The 16,131-nt window shown below is 46.5% G+C and overlaps 1 protein-coding gene across 1 annotated transcript in view; it reads right to left on the minus strand.

The window, feature by feature from the left end:
• Positions 1 to 12,542, minus strand: part of NSF (N-ethylmaleimide sensitive factor, vesicle fusing ATPase) — an 82,063-nt gene extending 69,521 nt beyond the window's left edge. Inside the window, exons 1-2 of the mRNA XM_084301359.1 lie at positions 12,490 to 12,542; positions 191 to 276 (exon numbers count right to left, since the gene is read on the minus strand). Coding sequence (XP_084157485.1) covers positions 191 to 276; positions 12,490 to 12,501 — 98 coding nt within the window. The 5' untranslated portion in view covers positions 12,502 to 12,542. The remainder of the gene's footprint in view (positions 1 to 190; positions 277 to 12,489) is intronic.
• Between the last annotated feature and the right edge of the window lie 3,589 nt (positions 12,543 to 16,131).

Here is a 16,131-nt window from a genome sequence, read left to right on the forward strand (position 1 = left end):
GACATTTTTAATATCTCCGTTGCTGATAAAGAGGCACATCCAAAGTTTTGTTTTCTAAAGGTACAGAACTTTTGTCAATTAACATACTGTATTTACGTTCCCAAACGTGAAATTCCATTTCACCTCCACCCAAATTATGAAAACAATCCCTTTTTGGTTAAAAGTTGAAAGAGCAACGCCGCACACTTACTGTCCAGATGGGAAGTCCTTCTCATTCACCACAGCACAGTTTGTTACTGACAGCTCATCGGTGGGACACCTCGCTGCTTGCATAGACTATGAGAAAGAGAGGGAAGGGGAAAAAAAAAATAAAGTAAATATCACCATTGTATTTTTCTCCTTTACTAAGGCAAGTGTCAAAGCTTCTGTAAACCCATAAAACACAAACTGGTCTCACGAGTACTGACATACTGTGAGGGCATAGTCCACCACCACTGATAAGTTCCTCTTTCTCTTCATGGTTTCTCCAAATTCATCCGACTGACAAAGAGGGTTGTAACCAAGACCTTTGCAGTACAGCCTAGTATACCCAATATTTCAGGAAAAATAACAAAAAACTACCTAGGAGAAAGCCTGCAAGGCAAATGATGTTAACTTGTTAATGAACCCTGGTGTTCATGGAACTTCCATGAACTTTGCAGCCTGCCTGAAGGTAGCAAAGTGCTCTCTGGCAGATGTTTCTTGCCAGGTAACACCACCCTGGGGCTTTCTGAAAGCTGGTACAACACAGCAGCTGCTGGCAGAGCCCTACAAGCCTGGGTAACCCCATCTCACACTGCTGTGCTGGGTTAGAGGTGCACAACATGGGGAAAAGAGGGCAGAATGAAGATGCTACTTTCCTGCTTCCCTCACATTACTCAGCAAACTAAGATCCGAGACCTCCATGCTGGAGGTGCAGCACAGGGCATCGCTGAAAGACTGCAGGAAGGCTTAGTTCTGAGCCAGCTGCTCCCCAGCTCCACTCAATCTCCATAAAACTCTTCTACAAATGCATCAAGATGCAAATGATATTTCCTACTCTATAAGAAACATTACAGATCAGTAATAAATAGAAGAAAATTAAGTTAGGCTGCCAGCTCCAGCCTATCGCTACTTAAATATTATTGCAACAAATTTTGTGGGGGTGTATACCCCCCAGCCGTTTTTGTTTAAGTCAAAGGAGCAGTCCTATTTCAAGAGACTATGTTCAGCTTTTTCCTCTACTTTTACAAGGGGATCAGCAGCTAAAATAACCTGATAGCCAATATTCTGCTGCCCCATCCCAAGAAAGCGCCTCAGCAGGGTGGCCAAGGAGCACCAAAGAGAAACCTCACCCCCTTCCTACATCCCCAGCCCCATTTGCTTCTGCAGAATTATGCCAGAGAACAATGGCTGAAAGATCAAAATTGAGCTCAAAATGCCTCTAGAAATAGAAGAAACGATGGAAAGAGTGAGATCTCTATTGTTAGCTACAGAGTGAAATTTTTAATGCAGAGCAAACCTAAATTTGACTGCCCAGGATGTCTTTTTTTTTTTTTTTTTTTTTTAATTAGAGCCCAACTATTTGCCAAATACAAATTTGCAGCCAGGGCAACAGAAACCATTTGCCAGTGACAGCTTACTGCTAAGGGCAATCTGAAATGGGTTTTCTCTCAAGATACCCTTAAATTCACACACACGTGCCTTGCTGATTCCCCACGCATTGCCATCCTGCTCAGCCTTCACCCCCACAGTCCTCTGAGCCACTTGAGAACTGAATCACAAAAAATTCTTCTCCACGTGTATTGGAGCAAGCATACCCTGCAACAGATCAGCTTTTTATGTAACAACGCAACTCTTCTAGAGCATTTGCTATTTAGAAATGAATTAATTCATTATTTTTACTGAGTAATGCCTAGTTGCCCTTGACATATGTGACAACAGAAAATAAATCTGTTTTCAGCCTTTAAATCATTTTATCTACCAGAATCTGAAGTGTAGTAAGAGACTTTAATTAAATATTCTTGTAATAAAAAATCGTGGATATCAGCGGACTTCTGAAATACACACCCTGCCTGTTAAGGCTCGTCACCTGCAAAAGCATTCACTGCTTTATCAGTTCACCTTTCATTTGTGAGGGGACTATTTTCCGAAGAGCATGCCCTGATAAATGCATTAGGTAGGATATTTCTGGAGAAAACCATCCACAGAGCTCCTGGATTAAGCCTTTTTACAGCACTAGTACTCAAATGCGTTTTTAATCCTCGCTGACAAACTGCTTCCTACACGAACCACGAGCGCCTGGCAGAGCTGCCACTCCTCTGCGTTATTTCTGTCCGCCTCTGGGAACGTGCAAGCTTTGCTTTAAGGACCTGCATAAATATAAAGGAACGCATTTCAAATCCAGCACCAAGTGTTCCTTTCCCCAGCAGGACAACACGATAGATGTTGATGCGTGGTGAACCCTAGCTTCTTCTGCAGCAGTACCAGCACAGCCCATGGCAGCCATCCCAGCACCTCCTCCTGCGCTTGGCACAAGCCCGTTTCTCCCTTAGCACCGACCAACATCTCCTGCTGTACCTAGCAGCTTCGCGGTGCTCCCAGCTCTGCAGTTCGTACTCTCCAGAAGCTACAAAACGATTTCAGAAAACTTCAATATGTTAATGATACACAAGCGTTTTTAGCACCACGCAGCTCGCGCAAGAAAAGGATGTCGCTCAACCGAAGCAGGTTTTCCTGAGTGTCCAAGGGACAATTTGAGGAAATCCGGCCATGTAGAAGACAACTAAACCAAAAAGCACCCAGAGAGGATGGAGGAACACACAGTTCCAGAGGCCTCCTCTTACCTCCCCACTCGTATCCTCAGCACCATTACAGGGGCACTTGTCTGTCCAGCAATTGAGCAAGGATGTGGGCACTGGCAGCTCCTTTGTATGGTTTCTGGCATAAAGGCACAAGTCCAGGGCGTTACAGGAGCTGCTGGAGCCCAGCGGGCTGCCCTGTGCTATAGTGGCAGTGCTGTAAGGGAACACTTGGAGCTCTCACAGTTTGGGTGCCCCCAGCACAAACTGAAGGCCGTGCCTTTCCCCAGCACCGCACAGCAGCAAACAGAGGGAGCAAAATCCCTGCAAGTATGTTTAGGAAACCTTCAAGTATATTTACACAAGCCCTGTTTAAGCTAGTTAGTAGGTTACTGCTAGAAACTAGTCAAGACAACACGAATCTCAGTTCCAGCAAGGCACCAGAGCTGATCTTGCAGCAGACAGCAAACGGCACCTGCTGCACACCACGGCTGTCACCACTGGCTTGAAGGTGACCCACATACATCTTCCCAGGTCCTGTGCCCACAGCAGACACTTATCAGGCTTAAAGGAGCAAGAGAAGTCTTCTCCGCCTCCAGCTGCTGCTCTGATTTATCCAGGGAGAGGACTCCAAGGACAGGGAAGCTCCGTGGAGGTGACTCCAGTTCGAGGCAGTGCCTCCTTCCTGAAGCATCCATCACCCCCTCCGGTACTGCAGTACCGGCCGCCAAACCGTACCTATGCAGAGCTCTACTCCAATAACACCCCTGTTTGCCAAGAGAAAAATGTGACTGCACAACGCATTGATAAATCTTACACTGAAAGACAGACACAAAGGACCTCACCCTCGGATTTCTGACACAGCAGCAATGTTGCCTCTATTCCTCTGCCATTGATGCTAGCCATGAAGATGCAGCACTGGGAGGCTCAATGATCCTGACATGTTTTACTTTTATAAAGTAAAACTTACCCCAAAGAACAAATAGCTTTCTAACCCAAGTGAATACCACGATGTCTGATCTTTCAGAGCCTGGTTTTCAAAGTTGCACTGATTGCAGTTTTCCTCGAGTAAAACGTGACACTGAGCTGTCCTTGTCTTTTGGGAGAGCTCAGCCCAGAAAGCAATGTGAAGTTATTTGGGTATTTTTATGCATAGATAAAAATGCCTCTTCTCATCCTGAATTGCAAGACTAGCATCCTAAGCAAAAACAAAGCACTGCACTAACTGGGAAAGAGAATGAATAATAAGATCTCTGGAATATTACAGAAGAGTAGCGTGGGTGAGCACAGAACACAAAAAATATGGTTAATATTTGTGAATTGTTAAGGCTGATGATAGAGGAAGCTAAAGTAAAACATGCTTCCCATTACTCAGACCCCACAGGAGGTAAGTTGGTGGTACACAATAGCAGTGAGCTACTACCTGGCAGTTGTTGGCGAATAAAAGAGTGAAAACATTAAATGCTAAGGCAAAGATGCTCTTCATGTGAAACAGCTTAACTCATTTAATGTTCTAATCCTAACCAGGGGATTATGAAACAGCTTCTGAAGCTGAGGCAGGTTTTGCTCTCTGCACTAGTTGTTTATATGACAAATATTGTTAAAGCATTGTATGTTTAAAATCTTTTGTGCAAAAACATATGCACAGAGGTCTGCACGTATATCTGTGTGTACATACACGTCATAGCTGCCATGCAGATGTTGGCAAACAAGTGCTAGGCAATGTCAAACAGCTCTGAGTAATAGAAAGTGAAGTTTCCTCTGCATCTGTGTACAAATGGGGATTGCCTGTTGCAAAAAGCATCTCAGCTCTCCCATGCCAGCTGTTAAATGCCAAAGTACCTTTAGGCCTCTGGTCCAGAGCAGAGGCATGGACGAAGAAAGCCGAGTGCCCACTTACCAGGGCAGAAGCGGGTGCACTCCTGCCTGCGTGGGACCACGGCTGACTCAGGCAGAGGGGCTGGAAGGGAAACGCTCACTCACCTCTGCAAATAAAATCCGTTGAATATCAAAACGGAAACTGAAGATACTAAAGGAGCTCTGAAGAAAAACAAGAGAACTGAGATGCTGCAACGTAAAACCCTACAGCAATATGTAAGACTATGCTCCTGATGGAAAGCAGGTGTGCGTGAGGCATCGCCCAATGCAGTTTGTATAAAAAGATCCAACGCATCAAGTGGCAACAGAATCCAAGGAAAGAAAACAACAAAGCAATGAACATTAAAATTGCAAACAGCAGGAGCCTGCTGCACGCAGATGACAAGCACCAGCACTAGCATGCAGAAAGATGAGCTGAGGCAGAGCTGGGTCAGCAATAGCCTGGGAGAAGGAGACAAATTAAGCTCTTCCAGCACAGAAGGCTGGAAGAGGATTATAACTACTTTCTCTCTAAATACACACATACCATAGAGCTAAATAACAGAGACAAAAAATGACTCTACCCTAAAGGACAGAAGAAATAGGTATAGAATGATACCAACGCTACCACTGCTAACCACTGGCAGTTAAGAAAGGGTTCCTAACCAGCAGAGGAAGGCAGCACTGTAATAGCCTGTAGCAGGAAGCAGTACAGACAAAACTAAAATTATGTGAAAATTATGAAAGGGATGACAATATGATGCCTACAACAGGGAGTACACTCAGCAACAGATGCCCTAAATGCTGTGTTTCTAAAATTAAAAATTAAAAAAAAAAAAAAAAACAACTCTAAAGGAGTTAATAACTAGTTTAAGGTTTTTCTGGACAGAAAAATCCTCTGAAAAAGCTCCCAGAGTTCTGCAGCCCTGCTTGCACAAGAAAAGAACAAACACCTACAAATGTCCATTTGGAAAAAAAGAGTCACCTTGGCATGACAGCTTCCTTTCCTGATCTACAGCCGCGCAAAGAGCCCTGCAGCGCCCAGCGGGTCACGCATGGGGTCCCCCAGGACAGACAGCCCTGAGGCGGCTCAGCACCGTCCTTCCCATCTGCTCCTTGTGACTGCTAGGTTAGTTGGCTGGAAGCTTTTGTTCAGATCTGGAAGGAGCTGCATTCTCCCTCTGTGACAAGCTCATAAACATCAATCTTCTCCTATTAAAAGAGGAATGATTGCATTAGGGGCGGCAGCAATAGAGACCCCAACGAGCCTTCTTCTGTATACAGATACACAACACACACATTTAACACATTTTCCATTTGCTTCATCTAACAGCAGATGCCTGCTTCCCTCACGGGCCTGAGCAGCAATACAGAGATTACTTCCATCTTACCACCTGAAAGCCATTTTATTAGCACAAAGGCACCTAGCTTAGCAATTAGGGGATTTTTTTTTATTTTTTATTTTTTAGTAGGGTGGTGACTTCTGCTTACTTTTTGTTTGCGTAGTTTACAGCCAGGTGATGTCAGTTCTGCAGGGAGCTCTGTTAGTCCAGTGCTATTTTATTGGGTGCAGTTAAGAACCTGAATGTAGCTTTGGGGATTTGGCTATACTACTGCCAGTACTTTGCAGTGTTATCAAAACCAAAAAACATAGTTACAAGACTAAAAGGTTTGCCTGGTCAAAAGGCACATGAGAAAAAGTGTGCTGAAGGAGAACTACAAGATACCAGTATAGTGTCTATAATCTAATTAAACAGGTTGTTCTGCCCCACAAAGATGTCTTTCTCCGTATCAGTTCTTCACAGTATTATCAGAAAATATATCTGTACCCGTGCTGCTCTACCATATAATCAGAAAGCTGTTCCCTGAGCGTGAAAGCACCAGCTCCACTTTCCAATTAAGAAATAATGACCCAGAATACCTGCATTTGTAATTAACACCTCCATTTTTGGAGTTGATGTTGCCTCACATTTCTTCCAAGAGCCAAGCAATCAACTATTTAATTACAGGGAATCGCTACTTGTCATGTTTCATCTAAACCTCTTTGAAAAACCCTTAAAAGAACAAAACTTTACGCAACCATAAGATATTAGCCTAGGATGCACGTCAGAGAACTGACACGCTAGCTGGGAAGACACCTGCTGGATGCAAATTCCTTCCATTTATTTAGAAAAATTACTCAATGGCAACAAAGACAAGACTAAAAATATTCTCTTGAACTTGGGATTTGCCCTGTGACAGCCTGAGATGCTGCCATCCCTTGCTTATTTCCAACTCAGCCCACCAGTGACGCGCTGTATCCAGCACTGACCTATTCCAGGATGCTGACAACTGTACCAAGTGCTCCCCAATTACAAGCAGCTCGCTTCTACAGAAAAAGCAAGTAACTTCACACAACTCTAGGGCATAACTTACTCCAGATTTTTTCTGATAGAAGGTCACTGCCTTACTGCAGCCCAGGAGACTGCAGAAACGGGTTCTATCTTTTTATGCCGCAAATACTTAACCCTTCTGAACTACCTGCCCTACATACATACGAAAGAGCACGCCAGCACTGGAACAGGGCACAAGAGTGCAAGAAGAGCGATAAATTCAGCCTTGATTTAACAAGCAGTCGTACCAGTTGGCTCCAACCCAGAGGAACAGGATACTGTGCTGACGGCTTTTCTATTAACCATAGTGGCAGTGTTCCTTGCTTGAATTTTTCTGTTCACAGCTCTTCTCCAACACAACTCTCCAACTCCTGAAAGTCAAGAAACTTGTGGAAATGGCCAGTAAGGAAAACTTCACAAAATCAGGTCTCTGCCAGAGAACAGCCTGGATTTGAGACAACGTCCTGACGGATATGCCTGGCAAATGGCTGCATCACAGAGACCACACTCTGAACTTGGTCTCTCCAAAATATTTCAGTTACTACCTTGTCACTATCTGTCACAGCATTCAGGGGTCAGCTAACAGTCACTGCATCAGCTCTCCTAAAGCTTGTCCCCTCGGAGTGCGTTTGGCCAGCAGCCACCAACTCCCACCTGGATCAGAAAAAGACGAAGACCTACCATAAAAAGCTGTATTTTACTTTTCAGATTTCTAGTACATTTTCACATAAAAAAAAAATGAATCAACAAAAATTTTATTCCACTGAAAACCACGTCCTGCCTGGCAGGCAATTTAGCAGAATGTAACCATGACTATTTTCCAAGGACTGCTTTTCTGGAGATTTAAGCAGAGCCAATGTTGTAACAGTTATGAGCTCCTCCAAATTTACAGCAAGGGCATCTCCCAGACCACAGGGTCCTCCCCTGAACAACCTCTGCGCTCTAAGAACCAAGGATAGGAAGAGAGAAGATCTTGTTATGGAAGAGAGCAGCATTTACGAAATTCACACTTAAAGGAAACCACAAAAGGATTTTTTGATTTTTTCCAGGTTTTTTTCAGCTCCTTGGCTACAGATGGCAAATTCTGGCCTGCCTTGGCAAGAAAGGAAGTGACATACCAACATCTTCAAAAGCAGACGATGAGAGGCCACACTGACATCTCCCTGTTGCATTGTATTACTCAGAATAAGCTTGGGGACACAGTTTCTATAACGCTACGCCAAGCAACAAATTAAAGGTAATCAAAAATGACAAGGTCAGATATCCCATGGCCGCAATCATTTGTGTGGTCTCACAGCTGGCAGAATTTTACTCCAAATAATCTAGCATGGGTTTTCATAAACCAGCAGTCCTGTAAGAACACACAAGTGTATTTGCGATGAGTTCACAAAAACACAGCTGCAGAAGAGATCTAAACCATTCAGATTTTTTCTTCCATTTCCCTAAAACACTGCTAAAAAAAAAAAAAAAAAGTCCTTTACACTATGCTTTTTGATATTTCCAGAAGTGTAAGTGATGACAGAAGAATGAGTATGACACTAAGAAAGAACCAAGCTGATTCCCAAACGTTTCTTATGTTGCCTAATGACACCTGCACCTATGAAGTGAGGTTCCATATGTAAGCAGAAGAGGTAAGAAATCAGAATTCATAGCTTTAATAAACATGAAACCTACCCTTGTTATTTCAAAGCTTCTACCAAACTACCCAACCTAAAATTGTCCTTTGACTGCATGGAGTACAGGAGAGCATGTGTTAGTCCAGCAATGTCTCCAGCGTCACGTTACACCGAGGGGTACAGCCTGTCCCTTGCTGCCATTCCCACAACTGCTGTATTTTCTCTATCTGACAGTCGATTTCAACAGATATCTGCAATGCACTTTCCGCGCAAGTCACACGCTCTTCTAGAGAGGTTATGATACAGTTCTGCAAGATAAACTAAAGACTACGATTAACTGAATGAAACCAAAATCATCTCCAACCAAATACAGATCGGAATTTCTTCTGAGAGGCAAACAGGCCAGTGTCTCCTACTACTGTGCCAACAGGAATACCGTGTGATGCTTAACTTACATATGTGAGTCCCAAACAGCAAATAAAAAAAACAAAGGTTGGGTTACACAAGTTGCAGCTATCACAGAACTGTAATAATCCTTCACAAGACACACACCAGTCTGATGGGGATCATCACCAACTTCCACTCTATCCGGTCAACATTCAGCACGCATGACTTCCTCTCTGAAAGAAGCCATCCTGCCAGTTGTAAGGGTAGAACTGCAGCCATGTAACCCTGCTTCATTCCCTACGCCACTCATCTACGTACCTCCTCAATCTGCTGCAGATACAAACAGAAACACAGCTCGTTCTGCATCAGCAGCCTGACACTGGCCGGAATAAGGCTGAGAAGTCTCGAAACGCGCCACATGCTAAAAAAAATCATCTGGCCTTTCTACATCCCTTTGAGAAGTAATTCCTAACGAGGTGCACGTCAACAGCCTACAGCACCAACCATCTTCCAGAGGTCCAGTCTCAGTGCAAGGGAACTGACCACATACGCAGCCAGACAGCTTTATGCGTTCCCTCCTCTCTCGCAGATACTGACCGACGTCCTTGCATGCTCAAGGGGCTGCCTGCGTACCTCGTGACTGCATGCAGAGATACAGGACAAATTGGAACAGAAGCAGCCATTATTTCTAATCAGCATAAACTATTTTTCCTGTAAGCTTCCATCACCGTTAACCACTGTATCCGCCTTGCAACTGAGGAAAGCCAATGCAATTAAGGGAGTAGAGGAATATATCTCAAACTGCACTGGGCATTAATAATATTTGCTCTATCATTTGTATACATTATTTAAAACGTTAGCAGACGATTTTGTCTCTCTTCTACCTCAAGAAACCCATTCATTTCTGTCTGCAGAAGTATGCATTCAGAAGTCAAATCACCTGAGTCTAATAAAATAGACTAAGCTCTAGGTTGCATTGCAGGACATTTTTTCAGGCCATGTGTACTCAGTAAAGCTTTCTCTATGCGTTCTCCAGGTTTAAGCACCTTTTTAAAATGTTGACAACAGAACAGCATCAGTGTTCCAGCATCAGACTCACCTGCTGTATCTAGAGATATCACACACCTCCATCCTCCTACCCACTGTGCCTTACTTACATAGACAAGGTTCACAACAGGTCCAGTATCACATCCGAAACGTATGCTGTTGCTTGCTCATCTGACCTCTGCATCATTTTTCGAGCTGTTGCTATCCCACATGCAAGCTGGAGGGAGCAGACAGCTTGTTTATTAATTTACATTAACAGCATTCACCATAGTGCAAGATTGGACCAGGCTCAAAAAATGGTATGAAACACTTTGCTTAAGAACACTCCTCACGGCATTAAATAATCTGATAATTCCGCAACAATTATATTTATAGATAATTCATGAGAATACTGAATAGCAAGAGGCTTCCTGGTAACCCAAAGAAAGTATCACCCTCATGATCTGCCAGATTACGTGACAACAAAGCTCCAATCTTTCTCCTAAATTTGTATACATCCCCCCTTTTCTCCACAACACAACCAAGTTAGCCAAATAAAGGCAGATTTTTCAGGTTCTTGCGAGCACAAAAGCACAGAAAGAGCTCACAGCAGCAGGAAAAGTTGGGGATGATCCCTCTCCTTACTCCCTGCAACCTCAGTCACCACCACTCAGACCATTCATGAAGCCTTTCCAGCACACCAGGGCAACTGAAAACTAACCCAGCGAACCATGTGGATGGTCCTCTGTCAACTCAGCAAGCCAAATAGGCACAGGGTACCCAGCAAGCAGGGATAAGACAAGACGGCAGCAGCCAGATTAGTTTAGGCTACAGGGAATATCAGAACAGTATCATTCGTTACGGCTAAAATGATCTTTCAACAGATGAAAGCACTGGGCTCCTGATTTTGGCAAGACAAGAAAACTGAAAAACGCTAGTCAAACAGAACACAGATTCCTCCTAGATTAGCTCCTGGGATCACTGCAGCAAACACTGGGATGATGAAGAAAGGTAGAAGGAAGAAAGTGAGACCACAGATCTGGAGCAAGGACAGAAGAAAAACTCTTCATAATAGAAAGAGTGCGTTAACACTTTTTTTTCCTCAATTAACAGCAGCATTTTTGAGGTGGCACTCCAGCAGATCTGCTCACCTGTGACGCATAGCTTATCACTGGGCCAAATTTTTCCCCTCTGCTCTACACCACAACACTGCACCATCTGCTGTTGCTTCCACCAGACAAAAACACCATAGAAAAAAACAAACAAACAAAAAAAAAAAAAAACACCAGAAAACCTATTCCCCAATCAATGAGACTGTTGGGTCAAGACAGAAGACTTCAGCCTGAAGCAGGCAGTAACGGGAAATGTGCCTTTCACAAGCTGGTGTCCAGCAGAGGATGACTGAGCTCACGGCACAGAGCTGAGCAACCTTAACTGCGGCTTGCAGCTCTTGGAGGTTGGACCTGAAAACAGAGGGGATATACCAGGCAATACCAAAGTGATTTAACAGACAAGACTGTCCTTTTATAATTTAAGGCCTTTTTGACCACTTGCTAATTTTACCTAAGCAGTCAGTCACTAACGATTTATTATTATTTTTTTAATAAGTGTGCAGTAAAACCCCGCACAAACCTTAAGGGGTGTTTTAACACAGCATAGCTTGGACCCACGTCACAGGATGGTGCTTGGCCAGTGCCCACAGGCCAGAGGACTCAGTAGGGCCACAGAAAACCTGCCCCATATCCCACCAGGGCCTCAGAGCACCCCGAAGGGACCCAACAATCCCACCCCAAACTCCACAATCAGGAAAAGGATCACCTGGGGCACCCCAAAAACCTGCTCCCCACAGCACTAGAGGGCCATTATAACCTCACAGCATCCTTAGGGAACCTTAAAGCTGCTCCCAAGCACCAAAGTACCATCGGGGCTCTTAGGGGACCCAATCATCCTGCCACAAACCCTGTAGGGCGAGGGCACATCCAAAGCCTCACGGTGCTCCTAGTCATCCGAGAACCTCACCCACAGCACCGAGGGTTCACCAGAGCTTCACAGCACCCTCAGGAGACCCTAAGGTAGCCCCCTGCTCCCCCGCAGGAACCCCACCGCACCCTTGAGGGATCCTAAATCCTATCCCGCACCCCAAAGGGAGAGGGGTCACCAGGCTTCACGGTACCCCTGAGGGATCCCCCTCGTCAAGGGGTCACCACGGCCTCACAGCACCCCTGGAGGACCCCACAGCCAGAGAGCCCCCCACAGCCTCACCGCACCCTCAGGGACCCCCAAAACCCCACTACCCGAGGAGAGGGCTCACCACCTCCTCCCGGCACCCCAACCCTACTAAGCGACTGCCCTGCGAGAAACCACCCCTCCGTAAACCGCTCAAAGAGGAGAAAAGCGACCCGAAGGGGCCGCACCGAAAGCGGCAAGGAGCCGCGTTCCCCCACCCCCCCCCCTTCTCCTCCCCTCACTCACCCGCCCCGCCATCTTGTCGCTGCCCTCAGCCCGCAGCACCGCCTCTCAGCCGCTCCGCAGCGCCGGGCCCGCCCCGGAGCCGCCATGGGGCGGCGCAGCGCAGGCGCCGGGCAAGCAGCCGGGGCCCGGCGATGGGCCAAGGGCTGCGGGCACCCGAATAAACCCATAGGTTTTTCGTCCCTAAGGGCTGGAGGATCAGCCCACGGCTCCGAAGGAGCGTAAAAAAACCCTGGGCAGCAGCAGGGAAGTGGGAAAATGTAGAGAGAAACAAGCCCACAAGCACCGAGGGCAATGCAAGAGGTGCTCCAGGCACGCTGCACAAGTTCCCCTGCGGCCTGTGGAGAGGCCCCTGGTGGGGCAGGCTGTCCCGCTGCAGCCCCTGGGTCCCGCAGCGGAGCAGATCTCTGCAGTGGAGCAGGTGGATGTGGTCTGGAGGAGGCTGTGGTCCATGGAGAGCCCCCACGGGAGATGCGGCCCATGGAGAGGAGCCCACACAAGGAGTAGGGGATCTGGGGGGAGCTGCTGCCCGTGGGGGACCCGTGTTCAGGCAGTTGGACCCCTCCGCTCTGCCCTTGTGAGGCCTCGCTGGGAGCACTGTGTCCAGGTCTGCGGCCCCCAGCACAGGAAGGATTTGGAGCTGTTAGAATGGGTGCAGAAGAGGCCACAAAGATGATCAAAGGACTGGAGCAGCTCTGCTGTGAAGAAAGACTGAGAGAGCTGGGGATGTTCAGCCTACAGAAGACAAGGCTGCAGGGCGACCACTGCGGTCTTTCAATCGTTAAAGGGGACTTATAAAAAAGATGGAGAGCGACTCTTTGTTCAGTCAGATAATGACAGGACAAGGGGGAATGGTGTTAAACTAAAAGAGGGGGGATTTGGATTAGAGGTTAGAAGGAAATTCTTCACTCAGAGGGTGGTGAGGCACTGGAACAGGTTGCCCAGAGAGGTTTTGGATGTGCCATCCCTGGAGGCGTTCAAGAGCAGGCTGGGTGAAGCCATGAACAACCTCATCTAGTGTGTGGCATCCCTGCCTATGTCGGGGGGGTTGAACTGGATGATCTTTGAGGTCCCTTCCAACCCAGGTCATTCTGTGACCCCATAGTACAGACATGTATTGGAGGAGTTCTTGAAGAGCTGCAGCCTGTGAAAAGCCCACGTAGGATCAGCATGGAGTCCCAGCCCCATGGGAGACCCCACGCTGGAGCAGGGGAAGGGAGTGACCATGAAGGAGCAGCAGATGAAGTGTGCTGGGCTGACTGCAGCCCCCACTACCTTTGCTGCCCAGGGGAAAGAGGTAGAGAGGAAGGTGGATGGAGGACAAAGGTGATTTTTAAGTTTGCTTTTTGTTTCTCACTGCTCTACTGCTAGTACTAAGCAATAAATCATATTAATCTCCCTCAGCTGAATCTGTTTTGCCTGTGACAATAATTGGTGAGGAATCTCCCAGACCGTATCTCAATCCATGAGCCCTTTACATCATATTTTCCTTTCTCTTCCTTTGAGGTGGGGGAATGAGAGAGCAGCACTGGGGGCTGGCAGGGTGCGGCAGGAGGTCAGCTGGCTGCAGCAGGGGTCAGGTGGGGCTCGGAGACCCTTCACATCTCCAGGCCCCTGGACAAGGAGTTTTACAGAGCTTTCAATGAGCAGTTTCACAATTCTTTGTGGAATAAGAGGGACTTCAATCTTTCAAATTGCTGCTAGTAGGCAGTGCATCATTTAGCAGCAGATAATACTTTAAATGGGGTGCTGTGGCATTCTCCAATAATTGGTAAATCCAATTACTTACCTTTTCTTGAACTGCCTTTCCATTCAATTGCATATGGCTTATACTAACAGCATCTTGCCATGTTGTGGTTTGTGCTAAAAATTACAGCTGGGTGCAATCAGAAAGCCAGGTAAGAGGAGTTTAGCACTACTACTCCAGTCTTGTACAGTGTGCTGGAGCCTGGAATCAAGCCCATTCTTTGGCAGGGAGGGCCAGGGGCTTGTAAAGCAAGTTGCTTGGCCTTCGCTCCTGACATGGCTGTTTTCAGCCCATGCAAGTCTTGCTTCTACAGGCAGCTGGCGTAGTCTGGTCCAATTTGAGTACTCACTGAATCTTGGCAACCAGACTTCTGGATATGGATCTGCATGGGGGCCCCCCATCCTGGGATTTGGCTGAAGCAGTGCTTTTCTCTTAAGAACAAATCATATCGGGTAAACTGTCTCACACTGAGAGATGAAGAGAGCTGCATCCCCCAGTGTAATGTTCCATGGGAGAATGAAATTCCAATTATGGTCTTTTGTCTTGACTGCTTTGAAGGAGGAAGGCAGCAAACAGTTGGACTCCAAAGCAAGGTTCAATACTGTCTCCAAAGCTGACCTCAATGGCCTGGAAATCAATTCTGGGCACGAGTTCTAGTGCATTAGCAACCTGTTACATCAACTTCCTGTGCAGGGCTTTGACAACATAATAAAATATTAATATTGATTTAACTGCCAGTTAGCTGCCTTGAACAGGTAGTAATGTCAGTGGTAACAGAGCGGGGAATGCAGACTTCATGCATGGGGAAAACGGGGTCCCTTCAGCAGGCAACTGTAAGCTGGTGCTCCAGGAATCTCCAACTAAGAACTGACAGGTATGGCTGCAATTTGCTATGTATTGTTGGTGGACATGAGCTCTGCCAAGTTAGATGCTTTACAAGGACATCAAGACAATGGAAATAAAAGCAGCAACTAAAAACATTTTGCAGTGGCTATATAGCTAACACCTGCAGTAGTGCAAATAGCCTGTCAGCTTAGGGCAGGTATCTGCTGGGCAGTTCTGCTGGTGGGGGTTTGCTTCGTGGCCTCAGTTAAATGTAAAACCAGCTGTGAGGCTGACATGTAAACACCAGTCAGATGAAACAGCATTTTCCTCTGCAGTTGGCAAAGCTGCCTGGCCTGAAGGGTCCTCCTTGCAGGAGTCAGGTACCGTATTGCTGCACCCCAAGCTGTGAACTCTGGCTAAATAGTGTAACGGGGGGGGATTTTCTCAGCACTCTGAGCTTCCCAAAGCTCTCTGCCCTATGGCCTTGAAAAGTCTCCTACAGAAACAAGCACAGGAAATATGACCTCCGCATCTGCAGGGAGATAGTCCTGTTATGGACCTCTCTACAGCTCACAGCCAACTTATAGTATGGTCTCGTAACACCTAAGACCCCAGCCGAAGTCCAGGCTGCTGGGCAGATTTTGATTTGCAGCAACTCTTCCTACTTTAACTGAATGTGCTTATGGCTCCTGATAAATGATTTTGCAGTGTGTGCAGCCCATTTTAATGCACTATTATTAACTTAGTAGAAAATTTGCAGTCTCCAAGACAGAAAACGCTGGTTCAGTCATGTAAAATCTGACTGCTGGCAAGTAGTACCTGTTGAGTCCCTGCTTTGCCCTTACACAGCCACTAACGAATCCATCAGGGCAGCCTTTGTGGCCCAGCTCCTCTGGAATCAGGCCGGGGCACTACTACAGAGCCCCCAGCTCCAGCAAATGGTAGAAGAATGCTCGTGGCACTGGGACCTGTGGGTTAAGCCTTGGAAATCCAGTGCCAGCCTGGTTCACTGATTGTTACTGCTCTGGATGGATAGAAGAAGGGATGGAGCAATGGGTGAATGGAAGGTGGAA

The sequence above is a fragment of the Netta rufina genome (genome assembly GCF_964035555.1).
Source record: "Netta rufina genome assembly, chromosome: 24".
NCBI classification, from domain to species: Eukaryota; Metazoa; Chordata; class Aves; order Anseriformes; family Anatidae; genus Netta; species Netta rufina.